At 40.5% G+C, this 27,998-nt stretch overlaps 1 protein-coding gene and 1 pseudogene across 7 annotated transcripts; both read right to left on the bottom strand.

Moving 5' to 3' along the window:
* Window positions 1-59: 59 nt before the first annotated feature.
* LOC126596717 (geraniol 8-hydroxylase-like) lies at window positions 60-27,836 on the bottom strand. Of its 7 annotated transcripts, none has more exons than XM_050263391.1 (3): window positions 27,199-27,818; window positions 996-1,387; window positions 60-849 (listed from the first exon to the last, which is right to left on the bottom strand). In XM_050263391.1, exons 1-3 carry the CDS (start codon window positions 27,692-27,694, stop codon window positions 232-234), a joined length of 1,506 nt encoding a protein of 501 aa, XP_050119348.1. In that variant the 5' UTR covers window positions 27,695-27,818; the 3' UTR covers window positions 60-231. The 7 variants fall into 7 exon arrangements, with proteins under 7 accessions (XP_050119348.1, XP_050119346.1, XP_050119349.1 ...); XM_050263389.1 differs by having other exon boundaries at window positions 996-1,116; window positions 26,928-27,817; XM_050263392.1 differs by having other exon boundaries at window positions 996-1,622; window positions 27,434-27,816.
* LOC126596723 (geraniol 8-hydroxylase-like) lies at window positions 10,380-11,193 on the bottom strand (annotated as a pseudogene).
* Window positions 27,837-27,998: the final 162 nt, after the last annotated feature.

The raw sequence follows: 27,998 nt of genomic DNA, 5'->3' as shown, positions 1-27,998 counted from the left end.
AAAGATATTTCAAGTTCAAATTTCTCCTTCTATTTATAATAGTAAAGCGTACCTAAAAGAAGAAGAAAAGAAAGCTTCCATTCGCAAAATGAGGCCTTATTCTCCCTTTGCTACAATATTTGGTATATTTGGGTTAATTTACATAAGCCTTGCTGTATCTTTTAATCCAAACAACAAAAACACCCACATAAATATAAAATTACAAATTAAAAGTTCATACTATTAAACATATCAAATTAGGACTTTTTTCGGCACAGCTCTTAGAGGATGAGCCATCTGTAAGGTGAGGCCAAACTTCTCCTCCATGTTCATGTTCTCTGGTATAACTCCATCTTCAAGCTTCCAATCAAATGAGTTAATAAGTGAACCCAACATCAAGTGTAGCATCCGCATCGCCAATGGCAGGCCTGGACATATTCTCCTCCCTCCACCAAACGGAATAAGCTCAAAATTCTGGCCTAAAACATCGATTTGATCATCTAATCCGAAAAACCTCTCCGGTACAAATGAGGTTGGGTTGTCCCAAATGCAGGGGTCTCTGCCTATAGCCCATGCATTGACCAGCACTTGTGCACCCTTTGGGACAATGTACCCGCAAATTTCCACATCTTGTTTGGCTTTTCGAGGGATTAGAAATGGAACAGCCGGGTGCAACCGGAAGGTCTCTTTGATTATTGCTTGTAAGTAAGGGAGTCGAGCAATGTCCGATTCCTCAACTGGTTTTCCTTTGCCAATGACTTGCTCTAGTTCCTCTTGCGCTTTGAACAGTTTTTCCGGGTTGCGTAGTAGTTCAGCCATTGCCCATTCCAATGTGGCTGAAGTTGTATCCGTGCCCGCAACAAATAGAGCCTATATACACACATATTGCAGCAATACAATAATTAAGTAATGCAATCGCAAATTTCAATGAACAAAATGATAATTGAAAAACCGAAATGATTATCAAAGGCACCCTAAAATATCGAATATGAGTTGTTAGAAATTAGAAAACTGACCAAAAGCAGATGTTCAATCAAGAGCTTGTCCATATCCTCATTGCTCACTTCACTGACGTCCAAGAGAGAATCCAACATATCATTACTTGTGACATAATAGTTCGATTTTCTCAATTCTAACCTTTGTGTAATCATTCGATCAAAAAGCGAATCAATCTTAACGAAATGTTTGATCATGCGCCGTCGAATGCCTTGGGGGTCAAGTTTCCTAAGCAGAGGAAAATAGTCCCCCAAGTTTGGCTTCCCTGCCTCTTCCATCAAACCCCACACAATCTCCTTGAACTCTCTGCCCATCTCACTGCTCGGGTCAGCTAAATCGACCGAGAAAACAGTACGCGACAGCAGATTGAGCGTTGTCTTAAAAGCAGCCCTCCCAATTTCTACCGCCTTACCTTTCACAACGGTTTCATTGACATCGGCGATGAGCTCCTGCACTTTCAGGTGACGGTTGGCTTGGTTGGCGTCTAGGACTTTTGTTGCAAACAATTGGTTGTTGCATATTTTACGGAGGTTTCTCCATTTCTCTGACACCGGTATCCAGGGCAAGCTGTCCTGGCGGAGATCGCAAGCTTGGATTGCGTCTGGGACGGTTCGGTTGCACAAGAACTGGTCGTGGGTTCGGAGGACCTCCTTTGCCACGGTTGATGAAGAAACTACGACCGTGGTTACTTGTCCAAGTTGCAATGAAATAATGGGGCCGTATCTTTGTGAAAGGTTAGTGAGAGAGAGATGGGGTTTGTTGCCGAGCTCCAAGAGATTGCCAATGATGGGAAATGGCTTTGGTCCAGGTGGAAGCAGAAGCCTTTTGGGATCGGATCTGAAAGCTTGAACTGAGAAATACAAGAGAGAGAGAAGACATGGGATTATCAAGCAATAACTCAAGAAATCCATCTGTGAGTAGACACACACAACTTGAATCTACAACCTTCTCTCTTTGTAGTTGAAAATTTGAGAGGGAGCCAGCTAGTAGAGAGAGACGTGTTGCTGTAATCAATGCTCATGTCAAATGTCAGCAGCCCTTGTGCTTATTTTTTATCTTGGCACGTGGTTCCTTCTGCTTTGTTTATGTATGTGCAGTGCGTTAATTGGGGTCGGGTTGGGGGTTGTCAAATCTTCTGTACGGAAAAAGGACTCTGGCTTCTCTGTGATCACTCTAACAACGCGACTCTTGGCCATCAACCTGCACACCTTAACTGTATTAACTCCTCTGTTGTCTCTTAAGTTTGAAAAAAGAACCAAGGAAAAAGCCATGCGGCTGCTGCGAGTTGGGGCGTAGATAATTGGGCCCTTGTAAGGGAAATCGCGCTTCGTCCCCACGGCCCGAAAGCGTCTGGTGAATGTAAATTGGAGCAGCAACTTGGCTGCCGGCGTATTCCATCCCAGATTCAAGACAAACCAAAGGACACAAAAAATCTACGTAAGTAGAAAAATTGGACAAAATCAATTATTTACTGGTTTACAACAAATCAATCAAACTCAAAAACAAAAAAACAAAAAAAATGCAAAAAGCATGAACCTTGATTCAAAAGAATAAATCATTTCTAGTCATGTACGCAAGTTTCACACAAAGCTTGAGTACTGCGCAAATAATAGTTTTCTAGTTTATTTTAATTTTTAATTTTGTGCATTGCGTTTGAGTTGAAAAAAATAGGTCTACCCAACCCAAACCGGAGTAAACTCCAACGTCCTATCTGAATACTTCAAGACTCCGGTCGTCGATGGTCACATTGGTCAGAGATAAATCTCAGATGTCGTCGGGTTGACTTACATCAACAGCCAAGAAGGTCTTCTCTTGTAAATCCCAGAAGAAATCATAAGACATATACTAATTCTGCGGCTTCGTCGGCGTCAGCGAGAAGGGGAGTTGGCTAGACAAATGCTAGAGATGATTGATTTATTGATTTTTTTTTTCGAATTTGGGATATAACAAAGAAGTTAATGAGAGATTTTACAATATGACCGGTGTACCATCCCGTGTCATTATACAAATGGTAGGATATGTGTGCTAAAAAGTTAATAACTTTAAAAAAGAAAAATTCTCACCATTTTTATTAAAGCAAGTGGTGTAGCACTTGTATTCCCGTCACAATAAAAAATTTCTCGAAGTTAACATAGTTAACGTGCATAAGTAAGTGGGCAAATGTCGCATTTCTAGAGAAGCTACAGAGAGCCACAACTCCATTTTGGTGCATAAGATTTTAAATCTTATAAGAGTAATGCTAGGTAGATTAAATTTAGAAACTAAATTATGTGTCACCAATAAGAAATAAGTACGTTAATTAATACTTGAGTAATAATACAATCATTAACTCTCTTGTCATTTAGATTACAAAATTTAGTCTCCCTAACATTATTACCCGAAAAGTTGACCAAAGAAAAATAGGATACCTTTCAAAAAGCTTTAGTTTTACTTATGTTATGCTTTCTAGAATTCGATTTAATCTCACTTTACTAACTGAAACTCAAAAGTCGTCACTTTGCTCTCTGGAACTCGATTTCGATCTCACTTTGCCCCTCTTGAAACTCAAAAGTCGTCACTTTGTTTTTTGGAACTCGATTTCGATTCCATTTTGCCTCTTGAAACTCCAATTCGCCACTTTATTTCCTGAAACTCAATATTCACTCCACTTGGGTTTGTTTTGATATATTTTGTTAAATAACCGTTAAGTTTACTTATATACAATGTTCTAAAAAAGGGCCTAGGCGGTGGTGAGCCGAGGCGTTTTCTTGCAAATCGGATGGGCTATAGGTAGCCGCCTAGGCGGGCTAGGCGGTTTTTATTTTATTTTAATGAAATTAAAAAATAAAATAAAAAAATCCTATCTGAGTCTAAGTGGTTTAAAATTGTGAACTTGTTGTACATGTGTCATCCTACAATACTCCTCACTATAGCTACATGGCATATATGCTTAATGTGTTTTTAAATTTTGGACTTGTTGGATACTCTTTTTGCATTTTATCATTTTTTTATTATCTTATCCATGGATTTTATATAAGTATGATTTTTTGTAAGTGTCTATGCACTTATTTACAAGATATACAATAAATTTACCTAAATCCGCCTAGCCACCCGACTAATGCCTAGCGTTTTTTAGTACCTTGCTTATATAACATAATTAAGTATCACTTATGACTGATGTAAGGGAGTGGATAATTGGGCGTAGATAATTAAGTGTCAATTATTTACTGGTTTACAACAAATCAATCAAACTCAAAAACAAAAAAACAAAAAAATTGCAAAAAGCGTGAACCTTGATTCAAAAGAATAAATCATTTTCTAGTCATGTATGCAAGTTTCACACAAAGCTTGAGTACTGCGCAAATAATAGTTTTCTAGTTTATTTTAATTTTTAATTTTGTGCATTGCGTTTGAGTTGAAAAAAATAGGTCTACCCAACCCAAACGGGTGTAAACTCCAACGTCCGATCTGAATACTTCAAGACTCCGGTCGTCGATGGTCACATTGGTCCGAGATAATTCTCAGATGTCGTCGGGTTGACTTACATCAACAGCCAAGAAGGTCTTCTCTTGTAAATCCCAGAAGAAATCATAAGACAAACATATACTGATTCTGCGGCTTCGTCGGCGTCAGGGAGGAAGGGGACTGGGCAAGACAAATGCTAGAGATGATTGATTTTTTGATTTTTTTTTTCGAATTTGGGAGATAACAAAGATGTTAATGAAAGATTTGTCAATGCGACCGGTATACGAGGTGGTACATCATGTGTCACTATACAAATGGTGGGATATATGTGCTAAAAAGTTAATAACTTAAAAAAAAAAATTTCTCACCACTTCTATTAAAACACGTAGTGTACCACTTGTATTCTCGTCATAATAAAAAATCTCTCGAAGTTAACACAGTTAACGTGCATAAGTAAGTGGGCAAATGTTGTGTTTCTAGAGAAGCTACAGAGAGCCATAGCTCCATTTCAATGCATAAGATTTGAAATCTTTTAAGAGTAATGCTAGGTAGACTAAATTTAGAAATTAAATGATGCATCACCGATAAGAAATAAGTACGTTAATCAAGACTTGAGTAATAATACAATCATTAACTCTCATGTCATTTAGATTACAAAATTTAATCTCTCTAACACTATTACCCACAAAGTTGACCAAAGAAAAATAGGATACCTTTCAAAAAGGTTTAGTTTTACTTATGTTATGCTTTCTGGAATTCGATTTAATCTCACTTTATTCACTGAAACTCAAAAGTCGTTATTTTATTTTCTGGAACTCAATTTCGATTCCACTTTGCCTCTTGAAACTCCAAAATCGTCACTTTATTTCTTGAAACTCAATATTCACTCCACTTGGGTTTGTTTCGATATATTCCGTTAAATAATCGTTAAGTTTACTTATATAACATAATTAAGTGTCACTTAACTAATGTAGCACAAGTATAAAACTCACAAATCCAATCAAATAGTGTCACATCAAAAGAAAATTGAATTTTCAAACATTGTATAATATATTTTAAAAAATAGCAAAAATATTCCTGGGTTTTATCTCTCCAACTCTGACCCCTCTCTTTCCCATTGCTCTCTGTGAAGTTTCAGATTTTCATTAAACTTTAGGTAAACTTTACAAGGCTTTATACACCAAGAGGTCTATAGAATATAGGGGTCCTGTAGCAGCTATACAATACAATTAAATACAAATTACAATTAAATTATAACAACTCATCTTAACTGCCCTTGTCTACACTCCCCCGCAAACTTGACGCCGGAGAGGAGACAAGTTTGGAACACAAGGACTGAAAGCGCGTATTCGGCAAACCGTTCGTAAAAAATTAGCTAGTTGCGAAACAAAAGGAAGAAAGTGAACATGATGAGTTCCTGAAGCAACACGTTACGAACGAAATGATAATCCAAAGTAATGTGTTTTGTGTGAGCATGAAAGACCGGATTAGCAACCATATATATGGCACTCAAATTGTCACAATGCACCAGTATTGGCTCAAAGATTGGTACACGAAGCTCACGCAAAAGATCCATTATCCAAATAGAATCAGCACATGCAAAGGCAAGAGCCAGATACTCCACTTCAGCACTAGATCAAGAGACCGTCCGTTGTTTCTTAGCACACCAAGAAATTAGATTGCCACCAAGAAAAATACAAAAGCCAGTGGTGGAACGATGTGTGTCAGGGCATCGTGCCCGATCTGCATCAGAATAAGCAATGAGACGAAACGGTTGTGAAGACAAAGTTAAGCGAAATCCTATACTCAAGCTGCCCTGAAGATAATGCAATATTTGCTTAACCGTCTCCATGTGAGCATTATTAGGATGACCCATAAACTGAGAAACATTTTGTACATTAAAGGAAATATCCGGCTGAGTTAACATAAGATACTACAAAGAACCCACAAGCTACCAATAAAGAGATGGATCTGAGAAGGGAGCACCGGTGTGTGCAAAAAGTTGAGTCTTGGCTGCTATAGGTGTGGAACAAGGTTTACACTCTAATAAGTCACCACGTTGTAATAACTCCAAAGTATATTTGTTCTGAGACAAGTGAATGCCATTGGATAAATAAGATACCTCTATGCCAAGGAAATAGTGCAGCTTGTTGAGATCAAGGGAGAGGAATTACCCGTCAAAACGATGTCAAGACGATGTCATCCACATATAGAATCAAGGGAGAGGAATTACCTGTCAAAACGATGTCATCCACATATAGAAGAAAAACAAGGATAGTGGAGCCATGATGATATGTAAACATAGAACTATTGGCCTAACTTTGAACAAAGCCTACCTGAATGAGAAAGGTGTTTAGACGTTGAAACCAAGCTCACAAAGCTTGTTTAAGACCGTAGATGGCTTTTCGAAGCTTACAAACATAATTGGGACGATTGGGATCAACAAATCCAGGTGGTTGGGTCATATAAACCTCTTCTATAAGTGAACCATGGAGAAATGTGTTCTTCACGTCAAGTTGATGTATCGACCAACCAAAGGACACGACAAGGTTGAGCACGGTTTGAATCGTGGTAGGCTTCACAACAGAACTAAAGGTTCATGAGTAATCAACCCCAGGCTATTGATGGAAACCTTTGACAACAAGACACACCTTGTAACGCTCTATTGATCTATCAAAATGACGCTTTATTTTGAACACCCATTTACATCCGATAGCGTTAACATAAGGAACATGAGGAATTACAGTCCATCTACCTTGTTTGAGCAACGCATTGAACTCATCCAACATAACATGGTGCCACTTAGGAGACCGTGAGGCCTGTGTAAAACAAGTGGGCTCCTAATCGGATTCAACAAAGGCATTCATTGTAGAAGGAATAGGATGACGACTAGCAAAGTATGCCTTGGTTTTGGGTTTGAAAATTCTAGACTTGGACTGTGTGTGAGGTCCTGAGGAATTAGCATGAGCCACATCACTAGCTGGCAACTAAGATGTATGTGGATGTGATTGGTGCCGCTGAGTTGGTGATTAAAGACCTCGGACTTCTTACACATGGGATAAATCCATGTGTATCGTGTGTAATCATCTGCAAACAAGACATAGTAACAAAAACTCAACATCGACACAATAGGAGACATCCAAACATCAGAATGTATTAATTCAAAATGAGACATAGCATAGTGTTTTGACGATGTAAATGCTAGGCGATGGGATTTAGCCAACGCACAGTGATTACAAAAATCTTTAGTGGAGGCAGTAAAAGACGAGCCTAATACATCACTAGATGCTAACACACTAAGAACTTGATGAGAGGGATGCCCAAGACGACGATGCCAGAGTAAGGGTGACGCAAAATGGAAACAAAAGCATGTTTGGCAGTAAAACCATTTTTAGAAGCAAGACCAAGCTTAATGGGATAAAGATCATCCTCATATGGGCCCTGAAAAAGAACAACACCCGTCTTTAAGTCACGTATAACAAAACCCTATGGAAAGAACGTTAGACTAACAAGATTATCATGTGTAAACTTAGTAGCTGACAATAAATTTTTCTCAATTGCTAGAACATGCGAAACTTGGGATAACCGAAAAATGAATGACCCGGACTTCAAGGAAATTTTACCAGTGTGCGCAATAGGGAGGGTCTCACCATTATCCATAACAACCTTGTCATTAGAACCATACCCCGTAGCTGAAGTAATAGAGATAGAGTCACTTGTCATATGGTGAGTAGCACCAATGTTCGGATACCATGTAGGAACAGAGGGGGAAGTAATGTGCATGCCAGCGAAAGCTTAAAAGATATCATCATCAGAACGAGTTGCTCAAGGACACAACACAACTATATGACCAAATTGATTGCATGCCTAACATTGAGGGCCACGAGTAGTAAGACCTGGTCCAAGGATGCCAGGTTGTTGTTGTGCAGCACGCTGATTATATCGGCCAACACCACCATGCATAGTAGAACGGCCACCACTATACGTACAAAGATGCCGATTGCCACTTGAAGTGCCATGATGGTGGGAGGGTGAACCAGCATGTCCCTGAGAGAAATTACCACCAGAATTACATGCGGAGTAGAAAGCATAGGAAGCCAAAACAACTTGAGTCATAGCATGTTTGGATTCATAAACTAGAAAATGAGCATGCAAATCGTTGAATGACGGTAGTGGAGGAAAGTTGGTCAGCACCAAGACAAGAATCTCATATTCAGGCCCTAAGCCATTAAGTACATAAGTCACCAAATCATCATTCTGAACAGGTTGACCAATAAAAGCCAATTGATTTGCCAAATGTTTGGCAAGACCAAGATATTTCGAAATCGTTTTAGTACCTTTCTGAAGAGACAACAATTGAAACCGAGTATGGGTAGAGTTGGTGAGGGATTGTTGAGAAATTTTTTGATAAAGATGCTCCCAAATCTCACGAGAAGTAAACAACCCGACAGTCAAAGAGAAAACAGGCTCTGTAAGCGTAGCACGCAACATGCTGACAAGTGTTTGATCAGTCTAGTACCACACCAGGTAATCGGGGTTGGGAACACTAGTAGTCATAGGAGGCACCACTGTGGAGGAGTCGGAATCAGCAGAGGCATTTGGTGAAGCTGCATGAGTGGTGGTGGTGATAAAAGGAGGAGGGCAATGGTGGGTTCCATCTACAAAACGCCAAAGGTTTTGGCCAATCAAGAATGGCTTAACTCGACTTTCCCAAGGTAAGTAATTAGGCTCAGAAAGTTTGACAGAAACTAGTGTAGAGATCTTAGGGATTGGAGATGTAGGAGAGGAAGTTGCGGAAGCCAAGGAAAAAAAGGGATAAGAGGCTCAATACCATGTGAAGTTTCATATTTTCATTAAACTTTAGGTAAACTTTACAAGGCTTTATACACCAAGAGGTCTACAGAATATTGGGGTCTTGTAGTAGCTATACAATACAATTAAATACAAATTACAATTAAATGATAATAACTCATCCTAACTGCCCTTGTCTACACTCTCTAATCTTTGTCCATACATTCATCCATTCTCTCTCCATCTCTAGCCACCTTATCATTAATTCCATTGGTTTTGTTTTTGGGAAATGTTCTTATGCAATTAATGGAGGTAGTTGATGAAGAGAAGATGTTTTGTTCTTTTTTACTATTAATTTATTTCAACGAAAATTTGACATATTACTAATTATGAATTTTAAATAGATGAACTTATTCTAAAAACAAGGCTAATGTAGAGCGAATTTTGAGTTTTAAGAAATAAAAAGACGAGTTTTGAGTTTCGGAGAGCAAAGTGTGATCAAAATCGAGATTGCTGTTTTTGACAGTTAACTCTATCGGTGTTGCTTAATTTCATCAATGGGCTGTGGTCAAGCTGCGGATATGAGAGGAGAAACTAGATCCTGCATTGTTGAGACCAGGGTGCATGGATATGCACATTCACATGCCCTACTGCACACCAAGTGGATTCAAGATCCTTGCTTCTAACTACCTTGGAACAAAAACTCACCATCTCTTCGACGAAATTGAAGAATTCTTAAAGCAGCTGGAGGTGACTCCTGCAGAGATTGCAGTTCATGAAAAGGGAAGATGCCGATAAGGACTTGTTGCATTCCTCAAAGGACAAGAAAACCATGAACTGCAATGCAGAAGCCAAGATTGAAGAAACAAAAGAAGACAACGAATAAGAGAAATAATGCTTGGAATACAAGTCATAATTCTAAATTATTAATGTGCAATACAAACCAATTGGATTTCCTTCTGTCACTAACATAAAACTTGAAACCCAGAAGAAGAAGAAAAATAGTTATCAAACGAGCTCTATGAACTTTTGAGTAACAAGAAAATCAAGAAATTAAACATTTTATTTTTATGTCTAGATAAATCCAATAAGATTCGGTCTTAAGTAAACCTTTTTATCTTTTTGATAACCTCTAACTTTAGTCAAATAATAACTCGTTGGCGCCAATGTTGAAGGAAATATCAAGTTCAACGACAAAAATTAGCAACAACACCTACAAAAGGGATTAGGATTTTGTTGTTGAAAGAATAACTCGTTGACTTTCTTTCTTTCTAATCTAATTCCCTTTTTGCCATAACAAATTTTGTGCTATTTTACAGAAGCATTGGTGCATCTCTTAATCCAAAAACAACCACATAAATAAAAAAATTACAAATTAAAAGTTAATACAATTACCATATCAAATAAGAGGATGAGCCATCTGTAAGGTGAGGCCAACTTCTCCTCCATGTTCATGTTCTCTCGTATAATTCCATCTTCAAGCTTCCAAATAAATGAGTTAATAAGTGAACCCAAAATCAAGTGTAGCATCTGCATCGCCAATGGCAGCCCTGGACATATTCTCCTCCCGCCACCAAACAGAATAAGCTCAAAATTCTTGCCTAAAACATCGATTTGATCATCTAATCTGAAAAACCTCTCCGGTGCAAATGAGGTCAGGTTGTCCCAAATGCAGGGGTATCTGCCTATAGCCCATGCATTGACCAGCACTTGTGCACCCTTTGGGACAATGTACGCGCAAATTTCCACATCTTGTTTGGCCTTTCGAGGAGTAGTAATGTTGCACCCGGATGCAACCGGAGGGTCTCTTTGATTATTGCTTGTAAGTAAGGGAGTCTAGCAATGTCCGATTCTTCAACTGGTTTTCCTTTGCCAATAACTTGATCTAGTTCCTCTTGCGCTTTTGACAGTTTTTCCGGGTTGCATAGTAGTTCAGCCATTGCCCATTCCAACGTGGCCGAAATTGTATCCGTGCCCGCAACAAATAGAGACTATATAAAAACATATTGCAGCAATACAATGATTAAATAATAGAATTGCAAATTTTAATGAACTGAATGATAACTGAAAAACCAAAATGTTTATCAAACGCATCCTAAAATACTGAATCTGAGTTGGTAGAAAGTAGAAAACTGACCAGAAGCAGATGTTCAATCAATAGCTTGTCCATATCCTCATTGCTTACTCCACCGATGTTCAAGAGAGAATCCAACATATCATTATTTGTGACATCATCGTTCGATTTTCTCAATTCTAACCTCTGCGTAATCATTCGATCAAAAAACGAATCAATCTTGAGAAAATGTTTGATCATGCGCCCTCGAATGCCTTGGGGGTCAAGTTTCCTAAGCAGAGGAAAATAGTCCCCCAAGTTTGGTTTCCCTGCCTCTTCCATCAAACCCCACACAATCTCCTTGAACTCTCTTCCCACCTCACTGCTCAGGTCAGCCAAATCGAAGGAGAAAACAGTACGCGACAGCAGATTGAGGGTTGTGACATCCCACATCGCCCAGGGGAGTGATCCTTAAATGTATATTCATATCTTTACCTAGCACGAGGCCTTTTGGGAGCTCACTGGCTTCGGGTTCCGTTGGAAATCCGAAGTTAAGCGAGAAGGTGGCCAGAACACTCCCATGATGAGTGACCCACTGGGAAGTTGCTCGTGAGTTCCCAGAAATAAAATCATGAAAGCGTGATAGGGGCCCAAAGCGGACAATATCGTGCTACGGTGGTGGAGTGGGCCCGGGAAGTGGTCCGCCTCGAGCCGGGATGTGACAAATGGTATCAGAGCCAATCCCTGGCCGGAAGTGTGCCGACGAAGACGTCGGGCCCCTAAAGGGGTGGATTGTGACATCCCACATCGCTCATGGGAGTGATCATTGAATGTATATTCACATCCCTACTTAGCACAAGACCTTTTGGGAGCTCACTGGCTTCGGGTTCCGTCAGAACTCCAAAGTTAAACGAGAAGGTGGCCAGATCGGCAATGAGCTCCTGCACTTTCAGGTGGCGGTTGGCTTGGTTGGCGTTGAGGACTTTTGTTGCAAACAATTGGTTGTTGCATATTTTACGAAGGTTTCTCCATTTGTCTGATGCGGGTATCCAGGGCAAGCTGTCCTGGCGGAAGTCGCAAGCTTGGATTGTGTTGGGGATGGTTCGGTTGCACAAGAACTGGTCGTGGGTTCAGAGTACCTCTTTTGCCACGGTTGATGAAGAAACTACAACCGTGGTTATTTGTCCGAGTTGCAAAGAAATAATGGGGCCGTTGTGAAAGGTTAGTGAGAGAGAGATGGGGTTTGTTGCCGAGCTCCAAGAGATTGCCAATGATGGGAAATGGCTTTGGTCCAGGTGGAAGAAGAAGCCTTTTGTGATTGGATTTGAGAGCTTGAACTGAGAAATACCAGATAGAGAAAAGACATGGGATTATCAAGCAATAACTCAAGAAATCCATCTGTGATCTCACCAGTTGACACAGAACTTGAATTTACAACCTTCTCTCGCTTTCTAGTTGAAAATTTGAGAGGGAGGCAACCAGTCCAAGCGTGAGAGAGAGAGAGAGACACGTTACTCTACTAGTGTCATATAAATTGCTTTTGTATCCGAGAAGATAATGAGAATTTGGAGTGGGGGGAAATTTGTCAAATATCAGCTGGCCTGCTTTTGTATCTGAGAAGATAATGAGAATTGTTGGGGAAATTTTTCAAATATCAGCTGGCCTTGTACTTGGTAGTTTATGCAAGGGAAATTAAATTTGTAAATAAAATTTTGTAACTAAATGACATGAAAGTTGATGGGGAAATTTTCATGTGTGGGTGCATGTAAAATGCAAATTGTTCGCTAAGTGGAATTGCTCTTAATGCTACGTAGCATCAAGTGATTTGAAAAATTGTTAGTTGAGATTAAAAGTAAATATCTAACAATTGTGAAAATCAAATCTAACGACAAACACACTCGTAAGACTACTTAGCGTTGGTGTTTCTTTAGGCGATGCGTATGGCCAGCTACAACTTGTGGTTGTTTTTAGTTGTTTTATTGGATTCACACGGAGAAGGCTTTTAAGTCTCTTTAATATATACATCAATTGTAGCTGTAAAGGCTTCATATACATAATTCGACATAAAAAAAAACACCTATACATAAATTAACATTAAGTAAGAATAGCAACCAAAAGAATATGTTAGTACTGACACTTTGAAATGGGATACAATCTCTAAGAGAGTTTGAAGTTGCAACAGTTTTCAAACAACTATCTAACCTCCTCCTCCCATGAAAACGGGGACGCCAATTTTGCAGTAACTCAGATCAATTACGTAATGTCATCTCATAAATTTAAAAACACGTAATGATACTTGATAAGTCAAAAATGCCACAACGGCATACTAGGGAGAGATTCTACTGTAAAATGATTCCATTATCTCTATCTCTCATCAATTCACGTATAAGTTATTTCAAAATGTCGAACCAAAATTTTAAAATGAAATTATAGAGAGAGTAATGTACATACGCACTCTAAAAAATAAACATACAATGATGCAATCCACCTGTATTTACAGAGTCTCAGTTCTATACGTCTAAATAATATTATTGTTATAGATAACAGATTATGAGATTGTCCACCGAAGTCGACTCGGCTTTTTTTCTTGGTCTTTTTTTATAGTGAAAATTGCTAGAGAAGCTTGTTTCTCTCATCTGGAAGATTGAATTGGCTTGAACAAATTTTAGTCAAACAGCTTCATGTGGAAGCTGCTTTTTCCACATTTTCCATGAAATCCCTTCACCAATATTTCGAACTCAACTCAACAAACCAGCAAATATAAAAACTCATACATTGAAAGATGTTTTCTCTAGCAAACATGCCTTCAACGACATCAGTCATATCAAGCTACAAAACTTTTGCTGCAGGAGCAATGCTGGCCAGGACAGTGATCAATGAGGTCCAGACCAGAGCCAGCCAGTTCATACCCCGAAAACTCCACGACTGAATCATGGCCACACTCAGAGGCCTATTCGGAAACCTCTTCCTAATTCTCAAGCGACTCTCATCATTGATGAGTTCAGCGACATCTCTGTCAATGAAATTTACCAGGCTTCCGAAACCTACTTGAGCACAAGGATCACCCCTTCTGTCGAACAGCTCAAGGTCTCCAAGTCTGCGCAACAGAACAACTTATCCATCACCATCAACAAAGGCGAAAAGCTCATTGATGGATTCGAAGGAATCAAGTTGGTATGGAATTTCTGTTGTACTGAAACGCGAAGAATGGAATTTGACTACGAGCTGAAATCCACCTCACTAGAAGTGTCTGAGAACAAATCAATTCAGGTCAGTTTCCAAAAAAGATACAGAGAAAAGGTGCTGAACGCTTACCTGACGTATGTAGTAGAGAGATCAAAAGCCCTACAACATGAAAACAAGGTGGTGAGGCTTCGTGCTCTCGGAAACTTTACTGGAGTACAATGCAGGTCCATGGGGCTCTGTCGTCCTTCATCATCCGTCTACTTTTGACACATTGGCAATGGATCCCAAGCTTAAGGAAGAGTTGATCGATGACTTGGTGAGGTTCGTGAAGCGAAAGGAGTTTTACGGGAGAGTAGGCAAGGCATGGAAAGGTGGATACTTGTTGTATGGTCCTCCCGGTACAAGAAAGTCCAGCTTGACGTTGATGACTTGAGCTTTTGCAAATGAGTAGCAACTCCGAGCACAGGAAGCCGTTAGTCTCCACTGCAAATCAACCGATACTCGTAATCAAAGATATTGATTGCAGCACTGGAATTAGTGACCGAAAACGTGGAGTCAGTAACAACTGAAAGAGTTTAAACTAGGTTTCTAGAGACTGATTTCATATATTCAACTTAATTGAATTTTGTTAAGTTACTCTACAACAGCAGCTTGATCTTTATACAAGATTTACATACACACATGCAATAATAAAAGCTACGCATGCAATAAACAACTAACAGAAAGTGTTTGTCTAGCTGTGTTATTCTTCTGTCCATCTTCATAAGCACATGGCTTAGCCTGTGTTATTCTTCTGTCCATCTTCATAAGCACATGGCTTAGCAGCATAATCATTTCAAGTCAGCAGCACATGACTTGGTTTATCACGCCCCCGCAAGCTAAGCGGTCGACCAAGAACGGGAAGCTTGGAAATAAGAAAGTGAAACCGAGTGGAAGACAAGCCTTTGGTCAGAAAATCTGCTACCTGATCCGAAGATGCAACATATCCCACAATAATTTCCTTCCGAGTAACCTTCTCACGAACATAATGATAATCAACTTCAACATGTCGCATTCGTGCTTGATATACAGGGTTCGAAGCAACGGCAAGAGCACTTATATTATCACACCATAACCGAGGGGGTGTAAGAGAAAGATGAAGATCATGAAATAAATTGCGAAACCAAGACAAAGTAGCAGCAGTATAAGCGAGTTGACGATACTCAGCTTCAGTGCTTGAGCGAGAAACACCACGTTGTTTCTTGGAGCTCCATGAAATTAAATTAGATCCAAGAAAAATACAATAACCGCCTGTGGAACGACGATCATTAGGATCACCGGCATAGTCCGCATCCGCATAAGCGGTGATGGAGAGGGAACTTGGACGATAGAGCAAGCCATGATCATGAGTGCCTTTAAGATAACGCAAAATGCGTTTGACAGCAGCCCAGTGTACCGTTGTGGGAGAGTGCATGAATTGACATACTTGATTGACAGAGAAGGCAATGTCGGGACGAGTAAAGAGAAAATACTGAAGGGCACCCACGATACTACGGTATTCAGTAGCATCAGAAAGAGGATCTCCTTCGTGAAGAAGCAAACGACGGCCAGGAGATGATGGCGTGTGGATGGGCTTGCAGTCGGCCATGTGTGTGCGTTGAAGAAGGTCCCTGATATATTTGGCCTGGGACAAATGAAATCCAGATGTGGTACGAGTAACCTCCATGCCTAGAAAATAATGGAGAGGCCCAAGATCTTTCATAGAAAAAAGTGAGCCAAGCTGAGCAATGAGTCGAGCAATCTGCGAACTATGATTTCCAGTGACCAAAATGTCATCAACGTAAATCAAGAGATAAATAATGGTGGTGCCATCAAAGTAAGTAAATAAGGATGAGTCAGCTTGGGAAGCAACGAACCCGAGTCCCTCTAGATGATTGGAGAAGCACTGAAACCACGCCCTGGGGGCTTGTTTGAGTCCGTAAAGCGAACGTTGCAATTTGCAGATATGAGTTGGGAACTGAGGATCAACAAAGCCCTGGGGTTGTCGCATATAGACATCTTCAGAGAGGGAACCATGTAAGAAGGCGTTCTGAACGTCCAACTGTCGGATAGTCCAATTGTAATGCAGTGCAACAGAAAGAATTAATCGGATGGTGGCGTGAGTAACCACAGGACTAAACGTTTCAGCGTAGTCGAGGCCTGCCTGCTGATGAAAGCCATTAGCAACAAGTCGTGCTTTAAAGCGTTCGATGGAGCCATCGGATTTGCGTTTGATTCTGTAAACCCATTTGTTGGGAAGTACATTAAGATGTGGTTGATGCGGCACAAGAGTCCAGGTGCCTGTGCGTTGGAGAGCGGTGAACTCCTCAGCCATGGCTTGACGCCACCGTGGACATTTGTTAGCCTGTGTAAAACTGGAGGGTTCAACCAAAGGATTAGCAACAGCAATTAAAGCATAGCGGGGATTAGGTTTACGAATGCCATCTTTGGCTCGGGTAAGCATGGAGTGAGATGGTAGAAGAGGTGTCAGGGGCACAGTGCTCGTGATCCCAATATTCGCAGGGGAAGGGTTAGAGGTAAGGGAAGGAATAGTGGGTGGTATGAGAGGGATAGTTGGGTTGGCAAACGGTGGAGTGGTAGTGGATAAAGGTAGAGATGGGTTAGGATTAGGTGGCAAGGTTATAGGGTGGACACGGTGGGAAGTGTGGGTGAGTGGGTTTGGAGGTGGCAGGATGGGATCAATGGTGATCATGTCAGGGGATGGAGTATGCAGAACCGGAGGAACAACCATATCCTTATAGGGAAAGCATTTTTCATCAAAAATAACATGGCGAGACATAAAAATTTTACCCGTGGATGGATCAAAACAACGATAGCCCAGCTGATTTAAAGAATATCCAAGAAAAATACACTTTTTAGACCGGAATTGAAGTTTGTTTTGAGTATATGGGCGAAGATATGGGAAGCATGCACATCCAAAAACCTTTAAAAATTCATAGGTAGGAGGAGTGGAGAATAATGTTTGAAAGGGAGATGCATTATGTAAAACTTTGGTGGGCAAGCGATTAATCAAATAATTGGCAGTGTGAAAAGCCTCTACCCAAAACGTGACAGGTATGGATGCATGAGAAAGAAGGGTAAGGCCAGTTTCAACTATATGTCGATGTTTACGTTCGGCAAGGCCATTTTGTTGAGGGTGATGAGGACATGTAAAACGATGATGAATGCCATGAGAGGATAAATAGGTTTTAAAAACATGATTCATATATTCACCACCACCATCGGTTTGCAAAGATTTGATGTGTCGACTAAACATATTTTCAACGAGTTTCTTGAAAGTGACAAAAGTATTAAATACTTCGGATTTTAGTTTTAAAGGATATATCCAAGAGTAGCGCGAATAATCATCAATAAAAATCACATAATATTTAAATCCATCAATCGAGTAAGACGGGGAAGTCCATACATCCGAATGAATTAAATCTAAAGGAAATTTGGAAATTGAACTTGAAAGCGGGAAGGGAAGCTTGTGACTTTTGCCTAGAGGACAAGAGTGACATAGAGCAGAAGTCACATGACCATGAATTGGCAATTTATTTCTAGCAACTAAAAACTTTAAAATAGAAGAAGAAGGATGCCCTAATCTAGAGTGCCACACTGCATCAGAGACGCGACCACCATAAAATGCAAAAACGCCATGTTTATTGTTTGATGAAATACTGGAAAAAGGATAGAAGCCGTTCTTACTCCGGCCTTGCAAAAGGATCTTCCCTGTTGTTAGGTCCTGAACACGATAAGAATGGGGATATAAGGTCAGGGAGCAGTGGTTATCCATAGTAAAACGATTGATAGAAATAATATTGGTGGAAGCATTGGGACAATATAAGGTGTTGGAAAGATTAAAGGTATGGGAGGGAGTGCGAATATGTGAGTGACCAACTTGAGAGATATGCAAACCTGTGCCGCCAACTACACCATTCACATGGTGATTTCCATTGTACTCTCGGGGATCAGCCACTTGTGTCAGATCATTCGTAATATGAGCATTAGCTCCAGAATCAAAGAGCCAATTTTGAACTTGAGGAGGAGCCACGGGGAGATGGTCAGGAGCATGAGCAGCGGCAGCAAAGGCCTGAAGCTTGGGCGCAGGAACACGACCTTCGTATGCCATGTTCATACGATTGTAGCAATTGATAGCAGAGTGACCAGGTTTGTGGCAGATTTGACAATGAACACGACCATTGGGATTAAAGCCATGACTTTGCTGAGGGCCAACACCAAGGACACCATCATTAGGAGCACGAGCTCCTGGCTGTTGAATCACGCCACGACCACCAGAAAAATGACCACGGCCGCCACGACCCGCAGCAGCATGAAAGCCACGACCACGACCAGCACCGGCCTGAAAACCGCGCCCTCCACGGCCAGCAATGAGAGCAGTAGGGGCAGCATCAAGGTGGACCACCTGACTCATCTTGTGGCGACGTTCGGCACCGAGAAGCAAGGCCTCCAAAGCACCATAGGAGATGGCATCCTCGCGAGCTTGAGCAGACGAGACGGTGCTTTCAAACGCAGGACCAACATTGTTGAGAACAATGGCTACCAAGTCCGAGTCTGAAACAGGAGACCCCGAGAGAGATAGAGTGTCAGCGAGAGAGTTCACACGATCCAGAAAATCAGCAATGGATGAATCACCACGATGCGTGTTCATCAGATCACTCCTGAGTTGTAAAAGACGACCAGTTGATGTGGAAGCATAACGTTCTCGGAGAAAAGTCCAAGCGGAGTGAGAACTATTTTTGCCAATAAGAGTGGCCAAAACAGTGGGGTGAACGGAACTGTTGATCTATGATATAACCATGGCATCCTGCTGCATCCATAGTTCGAAAGCAGGGTTGACAGCAGTGGTGAGATGCCGTCAGTATCTTTTAGAAAAGCCGAAGGACACAGATTAGTGCCATCAACGAAGGAGACGAGGTTCCTGCTACGAAGCAGGGGAAGCATTTGCGCATGCCAAAGAGGGTAGTTGGTACGATCAAGCTTGATCGTCAAAAAATTGGAGACATTAGGGATAGCAGAAGGGGTTAGGGCAGAAGAGGAATCGGAGGAGGAAAACGCAGAAGAGGCCATAGCGAAAAAAAAAATTCTAGGGTTGTCGTGAGACTTTCTTAGCTCTGTGATACCATGAAAGAGTTTAAACTAGGTTTCTAGAGACTGATTTCATATATTCAACTTAATTGAATTTTGTTAAGTTACTCTACAACAGCAGCTTGATCTTTATACAAGATTTACATACACACATGCAATAATAAAAGCTACGCATGCAATAAACAACTAACAGAAAGTGTTTGTCTAGCTGTGTTATTCTTCTGTCCATCTTCATAAGCACATGGCTTAGCCTGTGTTATTCTTCTGTCCATCTTCATAAGCACATGGCTTAGCAGCATAATCATTTCAAGTCAGCAGCACATGACTTGGTTTATCAACAACGACAGCCAGGTAAGATGAAACTTTCATCATGAAAGTGATTTTACCTATACAAGAAATTTTATCTATGATTCTGTTCTAAATAAGTTGTCTGTTTTCGACAGTTAACTCTATCGGGGTTCCTTAATTTCATGGATGGGCTGTGGTCAAGCTGCGGAGATGAGAGGATAATCATGGACAAAATAGATCCTGCATTGTTGAGACCGGAGCGGATGGATATGCACATTCACATGTCGTACTGCACACCAAGTGGATTCAAGATCCTTGCTTCTAACTACCTTGGAACAAGAACTCACTATCTCTCTGACGAAATTGAAGAATTGATAAAGTAGCTGGAGGTGACTGATCCTGTAGAGATTGCAGTTCATGAAAAGTGAAGATGCCGATAATGTGCTTGCAGGACTTGTTGCATTCCTCAAGAACACGAAAATGATGAACTGCAATGCAGAAGCCAAGATTGTAGAAACAAAAGACAATAAACAAGATACTAAGGCTAATATTGTAAAAGATAAAACTTAGAAGATACTTTTCTGATATGGCTAGTTTTCATGAGCTGTAAATTAGTTAGGTGAGCTGTCATTTTTCATAGGTTTATTGGTTGTATATATAACCATCTGTTGTAATCTTATTGATTAAGAAATACAATCATAAGTTTTCTATCATGGTATCTCTCGCCATCTGTCTCACGACTCTCTCTCGATCTTTTCCCTAACCTGCTTTCGCACTGCCTCTTTCTTCCCCAAATCGTAACCCTAATCGTCATCAATGGCGGCGTCTGCATCTCCTTCCTCTGATAATGTCTCTATTTCTCCTCATTCTCCAGCCATTTCTTCGTCACCTTCTTCTATTACCATCTAGAATATTGGTTCAATGGTGCCGATTAAGCTCACTACCACCAACTATCTCACCTGGAGTGTGCTATTTGCTCCGATCTTCCAGCACTATAATCTCACCAGTATTGTCGATGGATCTCAGGTGGCCCTGCCGAAGTATCTCTGTGATTCCTTTGAAAATCACACTTCTACCTTGAATCCTGATTTTGTTTCTTTGTATGAAAATGATCAGAATATCCTAATCTGGATAAATTCGACTTTTTCTGATTCATTGATTCCTTATACTGTTGGTTTCAATTCTTCTCGCGAGCTCTGGTCTAAACTTGAATCAAGACTTGCGACGGCATCGCACTTTCACATTCATGAGCTCCGATCTCGGCTTCGCACCATTACCAAAGGCGAGTCCTCCGCCGCCTTCTTTCTTCAATGGATTGAAGAAATTGCTGACGTTTTGGCCAGCGCTGGTGCTCCGGTTGATGATTATGAGTTAATCTCTGTCACACTTCATGGTTTACCTCCTGAATTTGACTCATTTGTTGATGTTGTTCAATTCCGAGTCGGTTCTACAACTCTTGATGAACTATACGGTCTTTTGTTGAGTAAAGAAATTCAAATCGAAAATCGGAAGAAATTTTCCTCTACACTGATCCAAGCTCTCAATACTTCTACTGGTATTTTGCCTACACCTATTGATCCTCCTAATTCTCAAGCTTACATTGCTTTAGAGTTCCTCCAATTTTTCTTCCAATCAAGGTTGTGGCTCGCATCTTCGAAATTCGCAGAATCGAGGAAATTTCAGAGGTAACAATCAACGTAATCACTACACCAGGCCTAATAATCAGCGGTATTCTCATAATCGTGGCTTCAGATTCAACAACAACTCAAATTCCTTTACTTCTGGCAGAAGACTGACTTGTCAAATTTGCAAGCAATTTAACCATGAAGCTATGAAGTGTTCTCAGCGCCTCAACCCTAATTTTTCTGCTCCATCCCAATCTGTTTTTTGTGCTATTACCTTTCCATCTCAACACACCTGGTTGCTTGATTCTAAAGCTTCTTCTCACGTGACAAACTCTTATGCAAAACTGCAAAATCTTGAATCCTACTCTGGTCCTGAACAGGTCTACATTGGCGATGGCAAAGGTTTGCTTATTCTTCATCTTGGCTCTTCTCGTGTCTCTACTAATACTCACTGCTTTGATCTTAAGAATGTTTTACATGTTCCTGCATTAAAACAAGATTTGCTTTCTACCAAAAAATTCATTCTTGATAATCAATGCTCAGTTCATCTGTATCTTTTCCACTTTCTTGTGAAGGACCTTTCTTCAAAGAATGTGCTTTTTAACGGACCTGTACGCGACGGATTCTATCCATTTCCTACTACAATTTCTTCTGCTGGTACTCAACATGCTTTTGTAGCAACATCCAATGCCTCTCAGGATATATGGCATCAAAGATTAGGACATCATTCATCTAGAATAATGAATAAGATTGCTTCAACTTCTTGTATTTCTTTCACTGGTAGTTCCCATTAGTCTTTGTGTTCCAGTTGTGCAATGGGAAAATGTTCAAAATTACCATTTCTTTCTGTTTCTTGTTCATCAAGCAAGCCTTTGGAGCTTTTACATACTGATATATGGGGACCATCACCAATTAGTTCTGTTCAAGGTTTCCGATACTATATCATTTTTGTTGATGATTTCTCCAAATATTGTTGGTTCTTTCCACTTAAATACAAGTCTGAAGCTTTCATTGTTTTTACTCAATTCAAATCTATGGTTGAGAATCTTCTGTGCATTAAGATTGTGAATCTGCGATCTGATTCTGGTGGGGAATTTACCAGTACTCAATTCTCCAGTTTCTTGAAAACACATGGTATCATACATCAACTTACATGTCCCCACACCCCAGAACAGAATGGTTGTGCTAAAAGGAAACACAGGCACATCGTTGAGACCGCAAGAACCCTTCTTGCTGCCTCTAAAGTTCCCCATGAATTTTGGATTGATGCCTTTGCTACAGCTATATATTTAATTAATCGGCTTCCCACTGCCTTAAAGTGTTCTCCCTGGGAATCTCTCTTTCACAAATCTCCAGATTATCATACACTCAAAATATTTGGTTGCAAGTGCTTTCCCTGGTTAAAACCTTATGTTCACTCGAAACTTGATCCAAAAAGTCAGCCTTGTGTATTTTTGGGGTACAGTTTGCAACATAAAGATTACAAGTGTCTCAATGTTGTTACTAGAAGGATTTATATCTCCCATCATGTGCTTTTTGATGAACTCCACTTTCCTTTTCATCACATTCCCAACTCTCCCTCTTTGTCTCCCCCTCTAAGTACCTGTCCCAATCCCATTCCCACATCTTTAACCTTTACCAATCCTATTCCCACATCTCTATCTCATTCCCTTTCTTCCTCTTCTTCTAATCATAATCCTGCACCCTCTCATTCCCCACCCTCCTCCCCTTCTCTGCCACCTCAAGTTCCTCACCCTTCTTCACCTCCGATTAATAATCACCCTATGCAAACCCGCTCTAAATCTGGGATTCACAAGCCTAAAGCCTACACAGCCACCAAACATCCCCTTCCCTCTTCTCTATCCCTAGACTATATTCCACATACCTACTTACAAGCCTCCAAACACTCTCATTGGCAACAGGCTATGCAGGAAGAGTACAATGCCTTGCTCAACACTGGGACTTGGTCTCTTGTTCCATCCCAGCCCTCTCAAAACTTGGTAGGTTGCAAATGGGTTTTCCGCATTAAGAGGAACCCATATGGTACTATTGCAAGGTACAAAGACCGACTTGTTGCAAAAGGGTTTCATCAACAAGGTCTGGATTATACAGAGACTTTCAGTCTAGTTGCAAAACCTGTCACTATTCGGTTACTTCTTACTATGGCAGCTCAATTCGATTGGTTTCTCAATCAATTGGATGTCAGCAATGCTTTTTTGCATGGGAACCTCTCTGAATTTGTGTTTATGGTTCAGCCCTCAGGCTTTGAAGATCCTGCAAAGCCAACTCATGTTTGTGGACTGCATAAATCCTTGTATGGGCTCAAACAAGCCCATCGGGCATGGTATGAGAAACTCTATTCTGCTCTTTCCTCTTTTGGTTTCCATGGTTCGCAGAATGATCATTCTCTTTTTGTTAAAAATGATCCTACCTTGGTATTCATACTTGTATATGTTGATGATATCCTTGTTACCGGTCCTGATGCTCAAGCTTGTCAAGCTACAATTTCTCAGCTTAGTGCTTTGTTTCCTATCAAGGATTTAGGCCCTCTTCACTATTTCCTTGGCATTGAAGTAAAACGATCATCCTGTGGTATTTTTATTTCTCAGACAAAATACATTTTGGATCTGCTTCAGAAATCCAAAATGGATGGTGCCAAACCTTGTGCAACTCCCCTCAGCACTTCTTCTATGGATCATGAGTCTCCCTTATTATCTTATCCCACAGAATATCGATCTCTTGTTGGTGGGTTGCAATACCTTACTTGGTCTCGACCTGACCTTTCCTTTGCCGTCAACTTGGTGTGTCAGTTCATGCATCAACCAAGGGAATCACATCTTCAAACTGTTAAGAGAATTCTTCGGTACTTAAAGGGTACTCTTGATCTTGGTCTGTGGTTTTCTAAAACTGCCACACCTCTTCGCATCAATGCCTTTTCTGATGCTGATTGGGCCGACTGTCACCTGGATCGACGATCAACTTGTGGTTTCTGTATTTTTCTAGGTAACTCTTTACTTAGCTGGAGTGCTAAGAAACAGCCTACTGTGGCCCGCTCTTCAACTGAAGCCGAGTATTGTTCTCTAGCTAATTCTGCTGCTAAACTCAAGATCAACTTGCTGATATTTGCACAAAGCCTCTGTCCAAGGCTCGGTTTCATCTTCTCCGACATAAACTTGCTCTTCGACACCCTCAGTTTAGTTTGAGGGGGGATATTAAGGCTAATATTGTAAAAGATAAAACTTAGAAGATACTTTTCTGATATGGCTAGTTATCATGAGCTGTAAATTAGTTAGGTGAGCTGTCATTTTTCATAGGTTTATTGGTTGTATATATAACCATCTGTTGTAATCTTATTGATTAAGAAATACAATCATAAGTTTTCTATCACAAGAGAGATAATGCTTGGAATACAAGGAGCAAGAATATATATATATATATAGATTTTCTCAATATATTTTCTCAATGATGATCATAGAAGAGAAGAAGAAATAAATAAATGAATTCGTTGACTTTCTTTCTTTCTAATTCAGTTGATTTATTGTAAGGATGACCTAAAAAATAGGCAACTCGAATTATCAAGTAACATTGCAGTATGAAATTGAGAATTGAAAATGTAAAACGAGAAGCTCCTAGGTAAGAAGATTGCTAGCATAGTACCCCTGTATTCTTTGGCACTACCTGTTTCTTTTCTTCACCTGTAAAGATTTGAATTTAACCTCTCAAAATCTATATTATATAAGAACCCACCAACCTACTAACGGGAATGGTTCCCACCAAAAGTAGAAGTGGGTGTCGAAGATTGCTAAGAGTTGGTGTTTAGCTTCACTTTGTCTATATGGCTCTTTAAAGGAAGAAAATCTTTCTTCCGGGCTAATCGGCTACATAAGTAGTAAATCCTACTCATTCAACTTGCACTGAATAAACCTTAAAATTCACTGAAGTTGTCAGTTAAACTTGCACTGAATAAACCCTAAGATTTTGTGGTGAGGTAAGGATTATGGTTCCTTGTTATTTCTAATACGATTAAGATTATCTTTCTCATGAGATTAGGATTAGGATTCCTTTCCTAATATGAGTAGATTACTTTCTAATCTTCTAGCGTTTGAGATTACTTTCCTATTTGTTGTGGATGTGTCATCGGAAGCGTTATCCATTACCCTACAGCAACCCCTTCGTCAACAAGTCAGCCAGCTGATCAGTGCTAGAGACATGATGGAGGATCAAATGGACATCGCCTTCCACCTGTTTGGTACGATCATGAAAAACTGGATTGTGCGCCAGAGCAATGACGGAAATATTATCACACCAAATAATAGGTGGCTAATAAAATACTATTATTGGTATTACTTTTTTTAATATTTTTTAAAGATATTTCAAGTCTGAATCTCTCCTACTAATAGTAAAGCGTACCTCAAAGAAGAAGAAAAGAAAGCTTCCATTGGCAAAATGAAGTACATTTGAGTTATTTTACATATGCCTTGCTGCATCTTTTAAACTAAAAACAACCACATAAATGTAAAATTACTAATTAAAAGTTAATAAAATTACCATTTCAAATTAATTAGGACTTTTGGCACAAGCCTTAGAGGATGAGCCATCTGTAAGGTGAGGCCAAACTTCTCCTCCATGTTCATGTTCTCTGGTATAACTCCATCTTCAAGCTTCCAATCAAATGAGTTAATAAGTGAACCCAACATCAAGTTTAGCATCCGTATTGCCAATAGCATCCCTGGACATATTCTCCGCCCGCCACCAAACGGAACGAGCTCAAAATTCTTGCCTAAAACATCGATTTGATCATCTAATCCCAAAAACCTCTCCGGTACAAATGAGGTCGGGTTGTCCCAAATGCAAGGGTCTCTGCCTATAGCCCATGCATTGACCAGCACTTGTGCACCCTTTGGGACAATGTACCCGCAAATTTCCATGTCTTGTTCGGCTTTTCGAGGGAGTAGTAATGGAGTAGCCGGATGCAACCGGAAGGTCTCTTTGATTATTGCTTGTAAGTAAGGGAGTTGAGCAATGTCCGATTCCTCAACTGGTTTTCCTTTGCCAATGACTTGCTCTAGTTCCTCTTGTGCCTTGGACAGTTTCTCCGGGTTGCGTAGTAGTTCAGCCATTGCCCATTCCAGCGTGGCTGAAGTTGTATCCGTGCCCGCAACAAATAGAGCCTATATATACACATATTGCAGCAATACAACGACTAAATAATGGAATCGTAAATTTTAATGAACAGAATGATAACTGAAAAACCGAAATGATTATCAAAGGCACCCTAAAATATTGAATATGAGTTGTTAGAAATTAGAAAACTGACCAAAAGCAGATGTTCAATCAAGAGCTTGTCCATATCCTCATTGCTCACTTCACTGATGTCCAAGAGAGAATCCAACATATCATTACTTGTGGCATAATAGTTCGATTTTCTCAATTCTAACCTTTGCGTAATCATTCGATCAAAAAGCGAATCAATCTTAACGAAATGTTTGATCATGCGCCGTCGAATGCCTTGGGGGTCAAGTTTCCTAAGCAGAGGAAAATAGTCCCCCAAGTTTGGCTTCCCTGCCTCTTCCATCAAACCCCACACAATCTCCTTGAACTCTCTGCCCATCTCACTGCTCGGGTCAGCTAAATCGACCGAGAAAACAGTACGCGACAGCAGATTAAGCGTTGTCTTAAAAGCAGCCCTCCCAATTTCTACCGCCTTACCTTTCACAACGCTTTCATTGACATCGGCGATGAGCTCCTGCACTTTCAGGTGACGGTTGGCTTGGTTGGCGTCTAGGACTTTTGTCGCAAACAATTGGTTGTTGCATATTTTACGGAGGTTTCTCCATTTCTCTGACACCGGTATCCAGGGCAAGCTGTCCTGGCGGAGATCGCAAGCTTGGATTGCGTCGGGGACGGTTCGGTTGCACAAGAACTGGTCGTGGGTTCGGAGGACCTCCTTTGCCACGGTTGATGAAGAAACTACGACCGTGGTTACTTGTCCAAGTTGCAATGAAATAATGGGGCCGTATCGTTGTGAAAGGTTAGTGAGAGAGAGATGGGGTTTGTTGCCGAGCTCCAAGAGATTGCCAATGATGGGAAATGGCTTTGGTCCAGGTGGAAGAAGCCTTTTGGGATTGGATCTGAGAGCTTGAACTGAGAAATACAAGAGAGATAAAAGACATGGGATTATGATACAATAACTCAAGAAATCCATCTGTGATCTCACCCGTTGACACACAGAACTTGAATTTAAGCCTGCTCTCTCTTTCTAGTTGAAACTATGAGAGGGAGGCAACCAGTCCAAGTGTGAGAGAGAACACGTTATTCTTATAAATTGCTTCCCGTATTGGAAAAGATAATGAGAAAATGAAATTGTCGAAATTGGTCAAATATCAGCTGCCCTTGTACTTATTTTTTATCTTATCACACTGGTTAAGATATCCAGATCCGTTGCACGCGGTCCCTTATGCTTTGTTTATGTATGTGCAGTGCGCTGAGGTGCTTCCCAAAGTTGACCA

The sequence above is a fragment of the Malus sylvestris genome, chromosome 13 (genome assembly GCF_916048215.2).
Source record: "Malus sylvestris chromosome 13, drMalSylv7.2, whole genome shotgun sequence".
NCBI classification, from domain to species: domain Eukaryota; kingdom Viridiplantae; phylum Streptophyta; class Magnoliopsida; order Rosales; family Rosaceae; genus Malus; species Malus sylvestris.
The sequence above is the reverse complement of the archived record's forward strand: the minus strand, read 5'-3'. Positions and strand labels throughout refer to the sequence as shown.